The following is a 20124-nucleotide window of genomic DNA, read 5'->3' on the forward strand; positions in this document are numbered from 1 at the left end:
ACGTTGCACAAGTTCTAGAATACAATATCTCATGTACACGACAAAGAAAATTAAATACAAAAAGAATATGAATTATAATATAAGATACAAGTAATAGAAGATCAAATAAAAAGATTTGAAGGAATTAAATACTTTTCTCAAATTATTATCATAGACTATTTACAGAATACCCGCTTTCTTCTTCATTATTAAACAAAAAGTCTCGTTTTTGTCGCCGTCTTCAGTTCTTGGTATTCGTTGAAGCCAGGTTGAGCATGCATTCAACACAGACTGGCTGCTAGGTTCAGTTTATGGAGGCACATCATTGTGTCACATGATACATGATCATGATCATCATGTTCATCAAGTGTGTATTATGTGGATGGCCTGCACTCATTTCATTGTCAGCTTATCACACATCCTAAACCTTGCCTGGCATATATCTTACGTTCATCATTTCAGCTGCACATATTGCTTTCCTCTCGACATCGTAACTTTCCCCATCCACATCTCCGCAAAGCAAACATATTTTCCACATCACTGCACTGGATTTCCGACAGGTCGGCTGAACTTTGACCTTTTTACCTTAAATTGAACACATTCTTATCTCTAGAGGGCAGTCTTCGGTGGGCTTTGGCAATATGGTCCATCCACACACAAGATCCAATGGGTAATGGCATAAATTCCTTGTGATTCGCAGGTCAAAGGTCATCACTTGGACGAAGGCACATTGTTCTGACCTGTGTCCATAGGTTCAGAGTTCATCACCGGGACAAACCTCGCTGTCATGAGGGAAAATCACAAACAAGTTAGTTTAAAAAGAGCTACAGGTGAGAAGAGTACAACAGTTTTTTTAATCATTCACAGTCACTATTCTAACTATGTGTTTGTGAACTAGCCAAGGATTTAGGCCTCAACCGAGGGGGGGGTGTCAAAAACACAAAAATGATGAAAAAACTAGGAAAATTACTTGTTTAGGGTCGAATTTGCGGTGATGATAAAACAAAATTAATATGCTTTATAAAGGTTTTGCCCCAACACTTGTGTTTAGAGTCCGATTTGCGCGAGATGTAGAAGGTGGGGTCGTACTAAACCAAATAAGGTAAAGCCAACGACCGAAAGATCCGTAACAACATTCCTGTACTTGTTTAGGGGTTCATTACATGGGATATTTGCCAAGAGTATTGTTTTGTTTCCAATACTTGTTAAGGGTAGGGTTTCACACGCCAATACTTGTTAAGGGGTGCATTTTCAGAATATGGAAATTACGTGTAAAGGGTGCTTTCCGAGACCCCATGGTCGCGCATGGTATCCACTCGTGAATGGAAGTGGCCCCCCCCCTCCCCTCAACAGCAGAAGCTACCAAATAAAATTGGATTTTAACAGTGTTCAAAATAAATTAGAGAGCACAATTCATGCTGGTAAATTCTATTCAAGTGTAGAATGATTGGTATTCTTTTTCTCACAATGTTGATATTAAAATTCAAACTTTACATCAATGAAATTAAACTATGGAAGTGATTGGCATGTCATATTTCTTTTTTTTTCTTGTCTGGGTTCACTGGTCCCCTTCCATGATGGTGGTCACCAGTACACTTATTCGTCACGGTGGGGGAAGCGTTATCAAGACAGTCAATCCACCAATCTGAACAGGGAGATCTCTCCTAATTCAGTACTGATCGACCATGGATTGTGAGAAGATTCAAGACTACAAAGGGCCCTAGTAAATATTTACAGTGACAAATATTGCATGAAATTGTGATCTCTTTTACAAAAAGATGTGGGGATTTTCGGAAGGGAAAATGAGAGATGTGTCATTGCAAGGCAGAAGCGACTGTTCAGGGAAAAAAGCTGTCATCATCAATTTTGCAGTCAGAGGTTCATTGTGATGTTTATTTGAACATTTTGTTGTTTGAAATAAAGAGCTTCTGTGAAAGATATTTTCATCACAGAGGGAGTGACCGGTCATATCTTCTTGGTGTATGGTTGGAAAAGGTCAATTGTCAAATCTCACCTTCCTGATTCAGCAGGCTATCCTCTGAGACACCACCTGGCATCATACCTGATAGCGAGAGAGAGACATAGAAAAAGTGGGAGAGTGAGACAGACAGAAAGAGACACAGAGAGAAGGGATGCAGAGTAACAGACAGAGAGAGGGAGATGGGAGGAGGGGAGACAGAGTTGGGAGAGAAAATGAAAGAGCAAGAAAGAGAGATGTTATTAATCACAGGATAATAACACTTTGGTTTACATAATAACAAATACATATTTTGCCTTAACACAGCCAATTCAGAATCCACCAAATTGATGCTCATATGGCTTTCAAAGCATTGTCCCTACAATTAAGGAAATACAAATAACTTGGGAGGCCTTAAAACCACTTTTCATCGTTTCACCATGAAAAGAACCCATCTGCTCTTGACAAATCAAAGAACATCAAAGAGTATTTCCTTTCCATAGTCACAAAAACAGTACCCTGCTAACTAGTGCACTACGAAGTGAACCCACCTACCACTAATAGGAGGGCATCATTGGCAGACATTAGGTGGGACTAAGGGTGATTCTTTCGAGTGGTCTCACACAAACACAGACAGGATTTGAAAAAAAGACAAAATGGCCGACTCACTTTGTGCTTTTGAGTATATCATTCTAGTGGATAGATCAGCCTCCATTACAAACTGCAGGAAGGCTTCTTGAGCTGCAACTATTGGGTTAGGCAGATATATTATAAACTTTGGTCAATGCTACACTGACACAATGCAAACTTCAAAACAGTCACCTACAGAACAGGATATGTATGTATGTAGTCCCACAAATTGGTATTCATGATGGTAATAATATGACTAATTGGGATCTGTATTTGGTATGGAGTGATTTTGGATTCATGGTCTCAAAAGAAGGACTACACATTTCTGCCCCTCACCAATATCCTACCACACTGATTAAATTATCAATTTAAAATTTCCAACCAATTAAAATCCTGAAATAAAATAAATGTGCAACATTGTTGCCATCGTTGGGCATTATACCCTATCAGGCTATTACACATATTAAAATAAAAAAGTACTGTATGTCCCTCAGTTTGGAGTGAAACCCCCTACTTACTGGACATCAAGGAATAGTCCGAGCTTTCATCAATGGATATGAGTGGAGCATTCCATCGCGGGATAGGGGTGGATCTGGGCGTACTCCGGGGAGTGGCTACAGGCGATGTCAGAAGCGACAGAGACGTCGGAGAGATGTTGACAGGGCTTATGTTTGGATAAGACAACATCTAGATGAAAAAAAGAAATGAAAAAGGTCCAATTATATGATGAAAGCATCATGGTGAAGTGGTTCTGACTCTGTTCTTCAGAGGGTTGTGGGTTCAAATCCTACTCTGGGTGTCAATTTCCTTCCGCAAGAAATTTATCGCAAACCCAGGTGAGGAAAATGGGGATCTATCAGGAATTTATTCCTTGTAAGTGTGCAAGACAGCTGCACTGATTATGTTAGGGCAATTAATCTGTATTGCTGTAGAGCATATAGAGACTTTTGATAAAGTAAGCATTAAGCACTGTAAAAGCAAGTAGTTATTAGCAGCATTATGTCAACATGTACAGAAAGACGACTAGCCTATAATGACTACATGTTTGTTTCCCCTTTAACTATTAATTACCCTACCCCTATTGAAACAATAACAAATTCTATGTCAACTTCTTGCCTATGTAGTCCCAAGAGGCTTTACTTAAGCAGAGACACCTTTAGTCTGAACTGACCTGTTGTTGAGAGTGGACGAAGGAGTTATCTGGCCGCCCCAGGACAGTGAATGGACTGGTCATGATGCTTCTACTGACTGGTGGAGTGGTAGGACAGCTGGTCAAGATGGACGTTGAAGGCAGGTTCAAGGGGGTGGTGCTTGTGGCTGTCGGAGGGAAAAAGAACAGAAATTACAACTTTTTATTTTCTTCATACGTCATATTGGAACATTTTTATTGGTGTTTGCTATCTGGGTTCTTCAGAAATAATTACTGAATGGAAATGCCTTCTTCAATATACAGCAAAATCAGAGAGAAATTCTTTGATCATTTCCAATGGATGTGATCAATGCGACAATCAGGAAGACATTGAATATTGGTGTGGTGTTTTGGTACTATAATCATCAAGTTCCATCCGGTAGGGTTTCAGAAAGCTGTTCGTAAGTTAAGAGCATCTTTAAGAACGACTGACGATCCAATCTTATGCGCATAACCATCGCTAATGAATATACCATTCGCCGTAAGAAAGGATCATCAGTTGATCCTAAAGTCGCTCTTAACTTACGAACGGCTTTATGAAACACCCATCTGCTCTCACCCAGGTAAACATATCCCCCTGGGGTGTTTCATAAAGTTGTTCGTAAGTTAAAACGACTTTAAAATGACTGGTGAACATTTCATACACACTAAATAATCACTAATGAACATTTATTGGTGAATATCATTTACCACAAGGATCACCAGTCGTTCTTAAAGTCGCTCTTAAATTCCGAACAGCTTTATGAAACACCCACCATGACTGCAGGAGAGGTAAAATACATAATAGTTTCCAATATGTAGTGATCAATTGCAGATCCCCATAAAGCAAGGTAAAACGTTATTCAATTTGAATGAGACCAATGTCCTGACATGTTTCTCTTATATTTTATTTAATTCAAGCATCATCATTTTCCTTATTTTCACTTAAGCTCAAATTTACCTCATACCTACATTCAATTAATACCACCCCCCCAAAAAAGGAGAAAAAGACCCAAACTTACACATATTTCCATTTGCAGTTGAGCTGGCCCCATTGCTGACGCCAGACAGGGTCCCCATCTGACCGATGGATGTCGTCAAGGCAACCGGTCTTGCTACTGGTGGAGGTGGCGGTGGTGGAAGCATGGCGGTAGGGATGAAACCGGCTATCTTAGTTGGACTATTAGCATTACCTACAGCAGCACCAGTCTTCACATGGACCTAATAGGCAAAGAGATGAGAAGAGAAGTGATCAATAATTGAGACATTATTTCAAGGTTCAAGATTTGTTTGCACGTTTTATTTTATGTCTTTGAGTCTCATGAATAGATACACTGGCTTACTGTATTAGGCCCAGCGCACATTACGCGAGCCAGTGCGATCCGAATCTCAAAGAAATTGTAATAACATTTGATACGAATATTCCAACGAATAAAATCTTAGTGATCAGAATTAAGAATAGTGGTAGCTTGGACCAACTTAGAACAGAGAAAATCCCTACGATTGGCTAGTCTCTGGTTTCCATCCAAGCGGTTGTCCCAGTATAAAATATTTCCGGGGCTACTTGACGAGACCAAGAGCCAAACTTTGTTACATTGTATTACAATCTACATTGCAACCCTCTGGGCAATTCCAGGATTCTTTTAAAGACTTCCAGAGCTCTGTTGGGCATTTCAAGGGATAATTTGTCCTGCGCCCACCCAGTTCATTTTTCCTGGGTATTCCTTTCCTACACATGAGGCTAAACCACTATTGGAGAAGTCAAACCAGTGTTATGAACCATGGAAATCCTAAAGCGCGCCGATTTAAGCAAACTCGCTTGCCATCGCATGCAGTCATATTTATTTCTCTTTAATAGTTTCCTTATTTCAGTGCTGATTTTCTTTGTTAGAAACAGAATAACATTGGATTTCAAAATACAATATGCCTTTGAAAACTTGATTAAATATCAAATACAATCATTTAATTCCGAAAGGTCTACTACAGGCAGAGTTGCTCTTACATAATATCACAGCTGTTGTTTATGGTCTAACCCTCGGGCTTGCGCCTGCCGAGGAGAAATGTTACATAAGATGGATTATAGGTCGATCGAAGGGTTGATAGCGCTTGGGAATGAAATACCTTGGTTCCTCCAACAAAGATTTTGTTATCGGGATATACAACAGCACTTAAGCCCTGAGCTAGTGAGGTCGCCTCTGCAACAAGGGTTTGACGTAATGTAAAGATACTAACCGGGTGGTTCTGGGTCGTATCCTGGTGGCTGACGAGCTGAACATAGTCTGAAAGCTGGGCACTCTCTTGGTTTGCTGCCGAATGAACTCTTAGCTGGTTCTGATAATAACCTGACGAAGGCGGACCAGGCGAGGGTGCCATATTGGCATAGGATAGGTTTGGTTGACCAACTGGAAGCAAATATGAAGTACAGACAGGATCAACTATTAAAAAAAGATTGATAGGTGCAGAGAATAGAACATAAAACTAGGAACCAAGTGATAGTGTACACATAATAGGAAAGGAGAAATACATTGATTAGGAATTTCAAGTAACTCCCGTAGAATCTCAGCAGGACAGCATTTTGCTGGTAAGCGCCAAGCTGGTATAAAACAATTTCCTTGGAAACATTTCACTTCTAGGTTAATCAGTCATAGTGGCTGACATAATAGACGACAGATTTCACTCTTGGGCCTTTTTATCAAAGTGGAGACAATGGGCAGAGTTGGGATTTGAACTCAAAACCTTGCGATTATGAGTCTAATGCTCTAACCACTGGACCACACAACCCGTGTTTGAATGAAAATTAAAAAACAGCAACCTTTTGCATAAATGCACAATAAGACATGAGCTCAGATGCTTAAAAGGTAGTTGCTAGTAAGTTCAAGCAATCGCTAACTGACTGCTAGCATTTTCTTGATGATTAAGCTATTGCTAAAAGGTGCATGCATAAATCAAACATTTCACTTGGGCATTTAAGCACTTGCTTGGGTTTGTTAAAGCTCCATCAGAGCAGCTCGAGTGTTTGCTTGATCAGGGCGTTGGTGTTTTTTAATCTTGATTATGCACCTGAGAGAGAACCCCAAGGTGTACAGTAGCCTGTACTAATAAGTGCGAGCCAAAAGAAATACGGGGCAAGTGAGTTTAAGGCCACGTCTGAGGAAAAGATGTACGAAAGAATATTTGCACTGCCACAAAAGTTTGCGTTCAAGTCCTGCCTTTTTCTGTGAGTCATGTTCTCACCAGCTAACATCGCTATTGTTCAAACTACTAGCAATTGCTTTCTGAAGGCAAGAAAAGGGTTCAAGCACTAGCAACGGGTTATGCATACAAAATAAGCATTTTCTGATGCATGATCTTTTGCTTAGCTAGCTATTGCTTGTGCTGGAACCAATTGCTTGCCAGCAATAGCTACTTTTTATGCATCTGACCGAAGATGTGACAAATTTCATTGATATTTTCGAGTGTGAAGTCGATGGAATATGAGGCTTCAAAAAATGTTGCAAAAGCAAGTGCCGTTTTCGTTGCATAGCAAAAAACCCCAAACATGTAGACCAATCTAATTCAAAGTTAGTGCAAATCAGAAAAAGATAGCACAAAATAATCTTTCCACACTAATGCGGATATAAACTTCTGATATCATTCATCCTGGTTTATGACATAATCACATCATTATAACATCATACGACATGAGTCATGACGTCGTAAAAGAGATAAATCATAATACCAGTCTACGCCTGCAACCTTTGATCAGGATACATCTGATGCTGTCATTAATGATTATGGTAATTTGTTTAATATTATCACCTTAAAAAAACAAATTACTTAATTAACAACCTGAACAAGAAAGGATAAGAGAATAAACTGTGAAATTACATATATTTTGAAAGTTCACAAGGAAGTCATATTCTTCTTTTCTCCTTCTTTAACATGCATAACAACATGGTGCTTTGTTTAACATATTGTCTTTCAAAAAAATACAGCAAATGACTGAATATAATCTAACACCAATCCGACAAAGCAAAGGGAACAAAATATCAAATTATTTATGAAAGTTCACATCGAAGTCATTTGCCACTTTTCTCCCTCCTCTTAATATCTCCACCGATCTTGAACTTCTCTTTACACTCTCTATAACTTCCCATTAAGAATCCCATTTGTCTGTCACCCATATCCCATAATCCATTGCACTTCCTGTATTCCTTGGTTTCTCCAAACCGCCAAGCTCCCGTTTATCCCTCCACCCAGCATTAAGATCGATCGAGGAAGCTTAGCGAGGCCTTAACGAACCGTGTTTCGCATTGGTTCTACTTAGGTACGTTCCTGCTCTAATCTTAAGGGATAGTATCATATAACATGGCTGAGCTGTCGATTCATTGCTTATCCGTTCTTTAGGGTGATTCAGGCTGTGTTTATACTAATGTTTTTTTTTTGTTGTTAAGAATCTAAATTGCAAAACATGCTAACCTATTTCAACTACATGTTTGCTGTTTTATAGTCTATTTTTACTAAAATTTTTTTGTCTATTTTTACAAATTAGATGCACATATTCATATTTTGCCATCATTTTTATCATATTTAGTGTATTAATACCAGATCTTTTGTAAGGAGTTTGCCAAAAGTATTTCAAACTTCACAGCGTCCGAGAAATATCAAACTTGAATTTGTTGATAGATCATTTATTGTCTTGTTAATCATTTACATATTTCATTGTGTTTATTCTCAAACTTTTAAAATTGTATTCATGGCTGAAAGTGTTCCAGAATTGATCAATGTTAAGTGAATAAGTTTGATTCAAATGTCCATGATACAAAATTACCAGTGTGTAGTAATTTACCAAAGAATAATTTTTCCATTTGTCTTTGCAGTAAAAAATCCTAAAAAATTGATTAATTTTGTCAACTGAAGTGCGTGCGAGGTGTACAAAATGTGCTGTGCCTAAAATACATTTTTATGAGTTTTCCCATCTATTATTTTTCTCCTGGCAAGAAGTCTTACTTCTTGGATAAGGTTTTGTCCTTTCACATTCCTGTCAAATTTTCCCAACAGTTGGTGGCTCTGAGGACACCATAGATGCTCACCATTTTGTGGGCTACTATCAGGTAACGTTATAGGCACTCAAAGATCCATCTCTTTCCTTTTTCATGATTGGATATAGATTACATTACAAGATACCATAGACACTCACCATTTTGTGAGCTACCATCAGGTAACGTACAGGCCTATCTCTTTCTTGTTTCATGATTGGATAGATTACATTACAAGATACCATAGACACTCACCATTTTGTGGGCTACTATCAGGTAACGTTACAGGCACTCAAAGATCCATCTCTTTCCTTTTTCATGATTGGATATAGATTACATTACAAGACACCATAGACACTCACCATTTTGTGAGCTACCATCAGGTAATGTTACAGGCACTCAAAGAACCATCTCTTTCCTTTTTCATGATTGGATAGATTACATTACAAGATACCATAGATAGGCCTACTCACCATTTTGTGGGCTACCATCAGGTAACGTACAGGCGCTCATAGACCCATCTCTTTCAATCTTGATGCCTCCTGGTCTAGATCCTGTAGGCGACTGTGCGTTAGGGAGACCCGCTTTAGGCTTGCTCATGTTAGGAGAGTGGATCCCTGGGCTTGCTCCTGCAGCAGGGAACAAAGAAAATCAAAGAAAATCAAAGAATTATCCAAAAAGATGATTTTATTCCATATTCATTCCTTTAGTTATGATGTAGCCACTGAACTGGAAATGCTTCTCTCTTTCCTACTTTTTTCTTTTATATATATGGATGATACCGCTTGCATTTGAAGAGAAAATAAAAACAATATAAATGTGGATCTCTACATTATAACAATTTTTTTACAAACTCTTACAAGATTTTTTTAAAAATAGATTTTGATAGTTTTGTTCAAAATTAAATGAAATGTACTTTAAAGTTGTATTCAACAGCCTGTGAAGACTATCGATTTAGTTTCTTGAACAATCCTCAAATCGGAAATACTGCTTCAAAACAACAGGTTTAGTGTAGCACAACTCTTAATATGACTGGACGGAAATTTCAAAATTTCTCCATTATTTCTAAAGATGCTGCTCCCCTTCTTGTGATTTCACCATATGTCATGTCAGATACATTTCCCATGATATGTCTCAAGTCAAGAAGACAAAACAACCTCCTGTTCTTTAGAAAGACATCATAAAACAGTAGTAAGGATCCTAGTTCAACGATTGGCTGAAATCTATGACATGAACAGTAATTAGTTTTAGCTAATGACTAGTTCTGTTGACCAATCATGGTTTGAGTTGAGAATGGTTTATCAATTAACAAGGATCCGCATCCATAGTTCTTACTTTTCAAAAGTCCAACTGCCCTCGGCTCTGCCTTGGGCGTGTTAGAACTGTACCAAGGGTACCTTGTGCATATAATTCTTACTAATGCCCTCAATGGTGTGTAATATTTCATACTACACACCTGCATCCATGTCACTATGCCATCCACTTGAATGGCTACTCAGAGAGTTGGCCGGTGACCTCCCGTAGAATCCTCCCATGTTATCCCCTTCCTCTCCAATGCTATCGACCTCGTCGTCAGCGGACGACATCGTGGTCGAGTTCCTCTTGATGCGTTTGTTGCCGTGCGTGAGCGACAGCGGGATGTTACGCCTCAGACCGCCCATGTTCTGGCCGGCTCCAAGCCCAGGATGGACATTGTTGGCGTAGCTGTTGGCGTAGTAGGTGGGTGAAGGGAGCTCGCTTAGATTGAGGGCGCTACCTAGACCGGTATCACCGCCTCCCATTAAGATTGGCACTACACACGATAAAGAATATACATGAAATTCATTTAAAATTATCATTAATTAATTGTTCTTCCAATATCGACAAAAACACATGGTGAAAATTTCAACTGCTCATGCAGCCCCTGTTTTATGGAACAAACTCCCAAATTCCCTGAAAACTAATGATTCAGTGGACAAATTAAAAACGGCTCTTAAATCATTCTTATTAAATATTCATCCCAGTTCAAAGTGAACTCCATAACATATTTTTGTCTGTATTTTCAGAAGTGCCTAGAGACATAGTTATATGTGATATGCACTATAAAGAAAACTATCATTACTATTATCATTGTTATTATTATTATCAGTAGTAGTAGAAGTAGGAGTAGAAGTAGTAGCAGTAGTAGTAGCATCATTATCAAAAAATATTTTCAAAATATTCATTTTCCAACTTGAGGTAATAAATAATTTCTCTTGTTTCATTTATCATCACAGTATTTAGAGCTGATGCAATGTAATTTGGATCAGGGTTGAAAATATTTATATTCATTTTTTTTGGAGGGGGCTATTTTGTTTTTACCTTGGGGCAATTGCTGAATTCTGAGGGTTGTTTCTTTAATTTCAAGGGTTACTTTTTTGCGAAATGAACAATGATGTGGGCAATGTGGCAAATGCTATTATTATTCTGCAGCATGCTGAGATGGTCTCCTCAATGCAATACATCGGGGGAAATTTATTGGCAGTTTTGGCTGCGGCGATGAGGGCTGCATCGCTCGTTGCCCTCAGTTGAAGAAGCATCTTCGATTGTACAGGAAACTGATATCTTGTTTGTTCAGTTGACAAGATTTATTCTACATCTTTTTATAGTGTTACCTTGTGTGATTCTCCTAAGCTCTAATGCCGTGAAGACGCCACTGGAAGAAAACATGTGATGGTTCTCTTGACCATTCAGCACACTCACTGTAGAAGATAAGTAGGATGGGTGGGAGGGAGAACAAAAAGAGAGATCTACATATATCATGAACGACACCACTGATGAAGCATTAGATTATGATAATTTCATATCTACCAAGGGGTAGCCCCTGGGGGTAGCCACTTCACTTCTGATAAATGTTCACCTAGCAGGCACTGAATAACATGATAATTACTTGATAACTAATTATACCCTGGCTTATACCAGTACTGCCAAGGCACACAATAAATTTCTTCCTACTGGATACCCATTTACTACACCTAGGTGGAGAGAGGCAAATGTAGGTAAATGCATTGGCAAAAGATGCAAGCACCGAGGTGGGATTTGAACCCTGGACCTTGTGGTTTATAGTCCGGAACTAAATCAACTTGTCCACAACACCTATGAACAAGTATGTGCACGTTCCGATCCTTAATTTATCTAGAATTCTAACAAATCTTCTGTTAGTACACATTCAGTCGATGAAAGGGTACAAGTAAAACTGCTACCATGGCAAATTACTTCAGCATGTTGCAGAGAATCTGTACAGTCAGGTCTAGCTTACATCGATCTATAAAAAGGAACAATGACTTAAAGCCCATCACTCGGGGAACATAAATGTTACTAAAATGAATTCGCCATGACGAGGGTGGATTTCATCAATGCCCCAATGAAACACACAATACATCAAAGACTAATAAGAAGGGGAACTGACAACTAGGAGGTTCGCTCATCAAGAAGGGTAGCTTCAACCTTGATGCTACACTACCTAATCCTATTGTTTTGTGTGTCGTGTTGAATTTGTAAGCGTGACAGAATGTCCAATAACAACGAACAGCTTCTCATGCCAATCAAAAGGGGTTTAGATTTTGTTTGACGAGTTCTGCACCTACTACATGAATGTAGCGAGTTTTGTTCAGTGATAAACAGAGTAAATATAGAGTCCAATGCCCATCAAATGACAAAGTACAACTATGAAGTCTTTGTCGATAACTGGTAAACAAGAGTTGTTTTTATCCTACACCCTGTAATTTCAGAGCTGATGAAACATGGACAAGATGTACTTGTCCAGAATCAAAGACAAACTGCCAAACTTACACCCTGTGCCAACTACATTCCTAAAACTAGTTTATTGGAAACTAGTTGAACGTGTTGTGAGAACGGTCAAAGCGGTCTTGGAAGCGAACTTCCAAACCAGTTTGGAAAACCACCTCGCGATGTAGTTTTCAAGATCGCTTTGCCTCGTTAAACTGGTTTTAGCGTAAGTGAGGACACAACCGTTCTTCGGGAAGCGATCTTTGCACATTTTGAGCGCGCTACTCCACACGACAGGTGTAGAATGCCTATGCTGCGGTTTCGAATTTCACGCGAAACGTGTCACCCCACTGAGAGCGTTTCCATAGCAACAAGAGCGCTTTATATGAAGTGATTTTGAAAACCACTTTCGTGTGATCAAGTGGGAACGCTAGCAAAGCGATCTTCCAAACTGGTTTCCTGAATCGGTTTCCAGTAAACTAGTTTTAGAAAGCGTAATGAGAACGGCCTCTTATTCACCGATTTTTGACACAGACTTCTTAGTTGTTCTTTGTCACGACAGGCATTTGACAATACATTAACTCTGTTCTCAACTCCTCTGTACATTGCTGAGCTAAAACTCCTTAAAGGACAAGTCCACCCCAACAAAAAGTTTATTTGAATAAAAAGAGAAACAAGTGGAATGCCTCTGGCCGTCTCACCTGCATCACGCGGTTCAATATAGCAGCAGTGCTCACTTTGAATACTACTCTAACTCGCACAAGATGTTCAGTGATACATGGTTACTCTTATCTCCCTTTTTTATGAACTAGACCAATAAACTTACAGAGATATGATGGTTATTCAACAAAAAAAACCCAACATGGCCAAAGTTCATTGACCTTACATGACCTTTGACCTTGATCATGTGACCTGAAACTCGAACAGGATGTTCAGTGATACTTGATTACTCTTATGTACAAGTTTCATGAATCAGATCCATAAACTTTCAAAGTTATGATGGTAATTCAACAGATACACCCAATTCGGCCAAAGTTCATTGACCTTTGACCTTGGTCATGTGACCTGAAACGCGCACAGGATGTTCAGTGATACTTGATTACTCTAATGTCCAAGTTTAATGAACTAGACCAATAAACTTTCAAAGTTATGATGGTAATTCAACAGATACCCCCAATTCGGCCAAAGTTCATTGACCCAAAATGACCTTTGACCTTAATCATGAGACCTGAAACTTGCACAAAATTTTCAGTGATGCTTGATTACTATTATGTCCAAGTTTCATGAATCAGATCCATAAACTTTCAAAGTTATGATGGGAATTCAACAGATATCACCAATTCGGCCAAAGTTCATTGACCCTAAATGACCTTTGACCTTGGTCATGTGACGTGAAACTCATGCAGGATGTTCAGTGATACTTGATTAACCTTATGTCCAAGTTTCATGAACTAGGTCCATATATTTTCCAAGTTATGATGACATTTCAAAAACTTAACCTCAGGTTAAGATTTCGATGTTGATTCCTCCAACATGGTCTAAGTTCATTGACCCTAAATGACCTTTGACCTTAGTCATGTGACATGAAACTCTAATAGGATGTTCAGTAATACTTGATTAACCTTATGGCCAAGTTTTATTAACTAGGTCCATATACTTTCTAAGTTATGACATCATTTCAAAAACTTAACCTCAGGTTAAGATTTGATGTTGACGCCGCCGCCGCCGTCGCCGTCGGAAAAGCGGCGCCTATAGTCTCACTTTGCTTCGCAGGTGAGACAAAAATCAACAAGCATAACACTGAAAATTTCATCAAAATCGGATGTAAAATAAGAAAGTTATGGCATTTTAAAGTTTCGCTTATTTTTAACAAAATAGTTATATGAACGAGCCAATTACATCAAAATGAGAGAGTTGATGACATCACCCACTCACTATTTCTTTTGTATTTTATTATATGAAATATTTTTTGATTTTCTCGTCATTGTCATGTGAAATGAAGTTTCATTCCTCCCTGAACACGTGGAATTCCATTATTTTAACATTTTGTGCTTCAGGCAAGGAAGTCCTAATTGTCAAATTCGTAAAAATTGAAATATTGTATAATTCAAACAATAAAAAACAAAAGAAATAGTCAGTGACTTCATCAACTCTCTCATTTGGATGCAACTGGCTTGTTCATATAACTATTTTGTTGAAAAAAAGCGAAACTTTGAAATGTCATAACTTTCTTATTTTACATCCGATTTTGATGAATTTTTCAGACGTCATCAACTCTCTCATTTGGATGCAACTGGCTTGTTCATATAACAATTTTGTTGAAAATAAGCGAAACTTTAAAATGTCATAACTTTCTTATTTTACATCCGATTTTGATGAAATTTTCAGCATTGTGCTTGTCTAATTTTTCTCTATTGATTTAAATCAACATTTTTCTGGGGTGGACGTGACCTTTAATAATCAAATCAACCAAACCTGGGAATTACTTCAATCAGCTATTAAACAGCATCTACAGTGTATGATCATGTTGTAGTACATGTAGGTCCACGCTATGATGGATCAAAGGGCCAGTCCAGTCCATGAAACTTGACAGAATTAGAACCCGCCTTGACCTTAGGAAACACTTCAATAATCAAGGGTCCTCAATAAATGGAATGAGCTGTTACAGTCTAATTGATGCCCCCAAACTTCTTAATTTAAAATGAACGAGGGGTTGTACATGCTTCCAATGGGATGCCCTTAACCCTATCAGACCATACTATCTACTGTTCTTCATGGTGATGGTCAGGTGAAGGCATTCAAAGTAACTCAACTTTGTACTTCTCTTGAATAAATCTTTCAAAACTGTCCAAAACAGATGAAATCATGTTTGTATGCAAGTTATGAGAAGAAGATAAGCAATTCTTTTCAACTAGGACCCTGAACACAAATAATTAGATTCCATTTTCTTTGAAGCAACTCTACGGACATCAGAACTCATATGAATGTTTTCACCTATCTGGTATTTTTCAAAGGAAATGTTATTTTTATCTGAAGCAGACACAAACATTCTCTGAATAATAATTATGTTTAGCCTAAACACAAAAGGCGATAATCAGTTCGGAAGAGGGTATATTTTTTTGTTTTTTACGTGGATTCATGTAAGTATCTCTCATGGTTGGGCTGGAAAAAGAAATTTTCCGATCTGCTGTTTGCGGAAACAAGGACCAATAGAGACATCAAGATCGGCTTCTACAGCCATGTCGTCTGCTAAACATGATTAATCAAAATGTGTTACTCAGCAAACATGTTTACAAACACACACTTTGTCAGGCCTCCCTCTCCTGTTTTTTCTGCAAACACATGCAGCTGGCAACGTGGCAACCGACGAGTCCTAGCTGGCTGGCGTCCGTCCCAAGATCAAATCCCCAACCCCCCTCCCAGTAAAGATAACTTCCGCCCTCGCTCACGATCGTATCATACCCAAAATGTCAGAGGTGTATGCACTTGTGACAACGCAACACTTCAAGCTGAAGATCAAAGTTGTGACTTTATTTACATACACATCAGACAGCCAAGATGGGCTACTAGTCAACGGCACACGAGCCCATCAGTTGAACAAGCATGTAATATGATAACAATTCTTGTAACTAAGGAAGCGAGTCTGAGGGAGGAATTAGATGGTTATTAGGAAGATTTAAAGCAAAGATTGAGAGAGAGGATCGGACCCAGTCAAAGACTACAGGACCTTGATGAAGTGAACACCAGTGAAGCGCCCTCTAACCAATGTTACGAGACAGTTGATTCATTAAGAAACACTCTTTGGGTATCACAGGCCTAATTAATTCCCTATAGACTCATGTGTGAAATTCGGGGGTCGAATGTTTACTACCAGTGGATAGGATATATATCTGGCAATCCATATCTGACCAGAAAAGGGTCCCTCGACCGGCTCATTTTAAAAATAAATTGGCGTGTTTGAAGACATCGTCGGGGGAGCAGATTCATCACCTCAAACAGCAAAGTAGCCCTAATCCTTCCGCCAGTCAAAATATAGTCCAAAATTGGTGATATTTCTTCCCAATTTGGGAAAAGGAAGTTCAGTAATTACCAAAAATAGAATCAGTGTTAGATGGACAATCATATGCATACACTTTGTCAATCAGCCATATCAAAATAAAAAAAATAGCAATGGGTTGGCTCGAATGAATATCTATGGCCTGCCACTAGTGATTAGGCCCGTGCAACCTTTGATTGAGCAAGTTCTTTCTCAAAGCAACAAGCAATCCAGTTCAATCATAATGTTACAGTCACACCAACGAAACTGACTCCAAACTGACCGATAAAATATAATTGGAAATAACGTAATAATAGCTTCCTTTGGTCAGACCGTCTGGAGTAGGTTTCGCTGGTGTAACTGTGGTATAATGGTGGTACCCAACAAACATCAATCAATGTCAGAATCGTCCTTTTTTCCTTCTGTTTTTTTTGTACTGCTAACATTAGATACCAAACTTAAAAACCAAATAAATCATATTCTATTATAATCAATAATATTCCGCTATTATATAGTGCTCAATACATTGTGACGACATCTAAAGCCGAGTTAGTACAGATATTACCGTGGTCATCTTATCCCGACTGTATGTCTTTCTCCACTCCCTGGGGAGCATTCTGACAAGAGTTCTTATACAATGGCTATCACATCATACCAGGGTCCTATAACACAAAGGTTAACGATTGATGGTACGCTTGATTTTTCATGATTGATTGTAGTCAATGGAATCAATCGTAGAAAAATGTCCTACGATTATTGCTAAGCTTTGTGTTACGGGCCCCAGGTAGCCATTTAACACCTGGGTGGAGAGTGGCTAAGTGTGGATTGATACCTTGCCAAAGCAAGCTGGGTCATGGTAGGATTTTGAACACATGACCCTTGTATTACAGAATGAGATTCAGAACCACCACATCACCATGTTTCCATTTTAGAGTTGGTTTATCAGGGAAGGTGAAAATACATGAAGGTGAAAATAAATGAAGCATATGGCAACAGCAAGGAAGACAACCATAAGAGCCTCTTAGGAATGAAAATATTTCGTGAAATAAACAGGCACAAAATCTGATGTTCAAGATTCTGATACTTGCCACCATCAACTTAAAGCTTGATGACATATTGTGGGGCATTGTGGCCCATTGGATAAGTCTCCAGACTTTGAAACAGAGGGTCAGGGGTTCAAATCCCAGCCATGGCATAATTTTCATTCAGCAAGACATTGATCCACAATGTGCTGCACTTAACCCAGGTGAGGTAATTGGGTAATAACAGGAAGTAATTCATAAAGGCAGGAAGTAGTTCTTCAAAAAGCTTTGAGCACCGGAATCGGTAGACTTGTTTAGCAGGGGTATAGCAACACCTTGAGCACCTAACAAGGTGGAAATATGCACCATATAAATCCCCTATATTATCATTGATTATTATATACCTCATACAGACGTGTTTTAATAGGCACTTTGTTACACTCAATCACCATTTTCAAAGTCATTTAGCTCAAAGAACTGCAAACCAAGACTGCGTTTAATCATTTTTTTTTGTCAGTCAGAACCACACAAACGAAACAGTTTGATTGGATAAAATAAAGATCTCAATCACGATTCTACAAGAGGCCTTCATCATGGTCCCCTTATGACAAACATATGCAAAATTTCTCTAACAAGTTACCTATAATTTACACACAGTCTGAGGTTGACCTTGCTTTCTACATGTAGGTCAAGCTCAATGATTTACAGTGCGGTGGCTGGACTTCAAAGAAGAAAACATATCGTGATTAAAGCCGGTTTCAAACCGCCTCGATCACAAGAATCCCCGTTAAATTACGAGAACTTTTTAAGGCTAAAAAATACCCGTTAATTATTCCTGCATTCACACCGCTCCGAAACACATCCTTCGGGATAAGTTCCCAAAGTTACGAGCATGCGCAGTGTGGTCTGATAAGCAAGGCGGGAGATTAAAAATCTCTAGCCCAGCAGCCACCCACGCCGCCGGGCCCAACGACACGCTGGGATAAAAGTTCCCGTAATTTGCTTTCACATTGCCAAAATACCTGCGACCTTGGAAAAATCCCCACGAAAGTTCTCGTAATTTCGCCAAGTACCTACTATTTAGCGGGTATTTTCTTTCGGGGAGATTACGCATAGTTTACTTTCACATTACCAAAATACCTGGTATTTTCTGATCGGGGTAAATTTCCCGATCAGAGAATACCTGGAACTGGCGAACTTCGAGGCGGTCTGAAACCACCTATTGTGATTAATGCTATCCAAAAACATTGTTTTACGATTTGTTTTGGTAAAAAGGATGAGGAATTCAATTATGTACATCCATTGGGTAATCTCTGTAGACCATCTTTTCAAATCAGATGGTATTAAAGGACAATTTCACCCCAACAAAAAGTTGATCTGAATAAAAGGAGAAAATTCCAACCGTAACACTGAAAATTTCATCAAAATTGGATGTAAGATAAGAACGTTATGACATTTTAAAATTTTACCTATTTTCACAAAACAGTTTTATGCCCATGATGGTCATTATGCAAATGAGTAAACTGATGACATCACCTACCTATATTGACCACTAAAACTGACTCCCATGGAGGCAGAATGTATGTGTAAGAACCTATCTATAACAGCAAACCTGTCTATAAAGGTCACGATTTGTGTTTCTCTTGGGTGTTTACTATAGATGGGTTACTTTCCCTATATAAAAAATATCAACATCATCTATCTGTACATGAATGAGGATTTCCATGAAACCATAGAACAAACAAAATTCTGTTAGAGAGTGGGTTTGACTATCACTCTTACACAGGGAAATGTCATTTTATTGTTTCCAATACCAAAGCCACAGAGCCCCCCCCCCACTCCATTTCCTTAGAAAGTGAGAATCCATCAAGGCATAGTTGTAGTCTTAAACTCAGATTCTCATACCCGTTTCATTTGCTTAGTGGATTTATAAATTTATATAATTACATCCAGATGAAAAATAAGGAATTTACCCACATTTCTTAGCTGTAAAAAAGTACAAACCAATTTATGTACCCCAAAATTAATGCCCAACGTTAGGGGCATGATTCGTCTGAATTTCCTTTCTAAAACATGGTCAGAAATGGGTTTATTTCACTAATCTAATTGTTAAAGGAGAATATATCCTTCCGGTATGAGTCAGTATGGGGCTTGTATAACAACTACCATGGCTGTCATCGTCAAAACAATATCAGCCTCAACAATAAAAGAGAAAGAGCTCTAGATAGATACCGTTCTCACTACCGTCCTGAAATTATAAAGTTTACTGGAAGCGATCTTCCAAACCGGTTCATGAAACAACCTCGCGCTGTAGTTTTAGAAATTGCTTGGCCTCGTAAGTGAGGACACAACCATTCTTCGGGAAGTGATCTTCGCATATTTCGAGCTCACTTCTCCACACATCTGCCGTTTCAAATTTTGCACGAAACGTGTCACCCCACTGGGAGTGTTTCCATAGCAACAAGATCGCTTTACGTGACGTGATTTTGAAAACCACTTTCGAGCGATCAAATTGGAACGCTAGCAAAGTGATCTTCCAAACTGGTTTCCTGAACCGGTTTCCAGTA

General features: G+C 38.8%; 1 protein-coding gene across 4 annotated transcripts in view; it reads right to left on the reverse strand.

The window, feature by feature from the left end:
- Positions 1-217: 217 nt before the first annotated feature.
- Positions 218-20124, reverse strand: part of LOC121424452 (nuclear factor 1 A-type-like) — a 62155-nt gene continuing 42248 nt past the window's right edge. Inside the window, exons 4-13 of one of the 4 annotated variants that reach the window (XM_041620143.1) lie at positions 11386-11472; positions 10209-10544; positions 9226-9381; positions 5967-6136; positions 4757-4955; positions 3738-3883; positions 3085-3253; positions 2606-2683; positions 1994-2041; positions 218-761 (exon numbers count right to left, since the gene is read on the reverse strand). In XM_041620143.1, coding sequence (XP_041476077.1) covers positions 691-761; positions 1994-2041; positions 2606-2683; positions 3085-3253; positions 3738-3883; positions 4757-4955; positions 5967-6136; positions 9226-9381; positions 10209-10544; positions 11386-11472 — 1460 coding nt within the window. In that variant the 3' untranslated portion in view covers positions 218-690. Of the gene's footprint in view, positions 762-1993; positions 2042-2231; positions 2684-3084; positions 3254-3737; positions 3884-4756; positions 4956-5966; positions 6170-9225; positions 9382-10208; positions 10545-11385; positions 11473-20124 lie in introns of those variants that run through there. The other 3 variants (XM_041620142.1, XM_041620145.1, XM_041620144.1) reach the window with 3 other exon arrangements.

The sequence above is a fragment of the Lytechinus variegatus genome, chromosome 11, assembly GCF_018143015.1.
Source record: "Lytechinus variegatus isolate NC3 chromosome 11, Lvar_3.0, whole genome shotgun sequence".
Lineage (NCBI taxonomy): Eukaryota > Metazoa > Echinodermata > Echinoidea > Temnopleuroida > Toxopneustidae > Lytechinus > Lytechinus variegatus.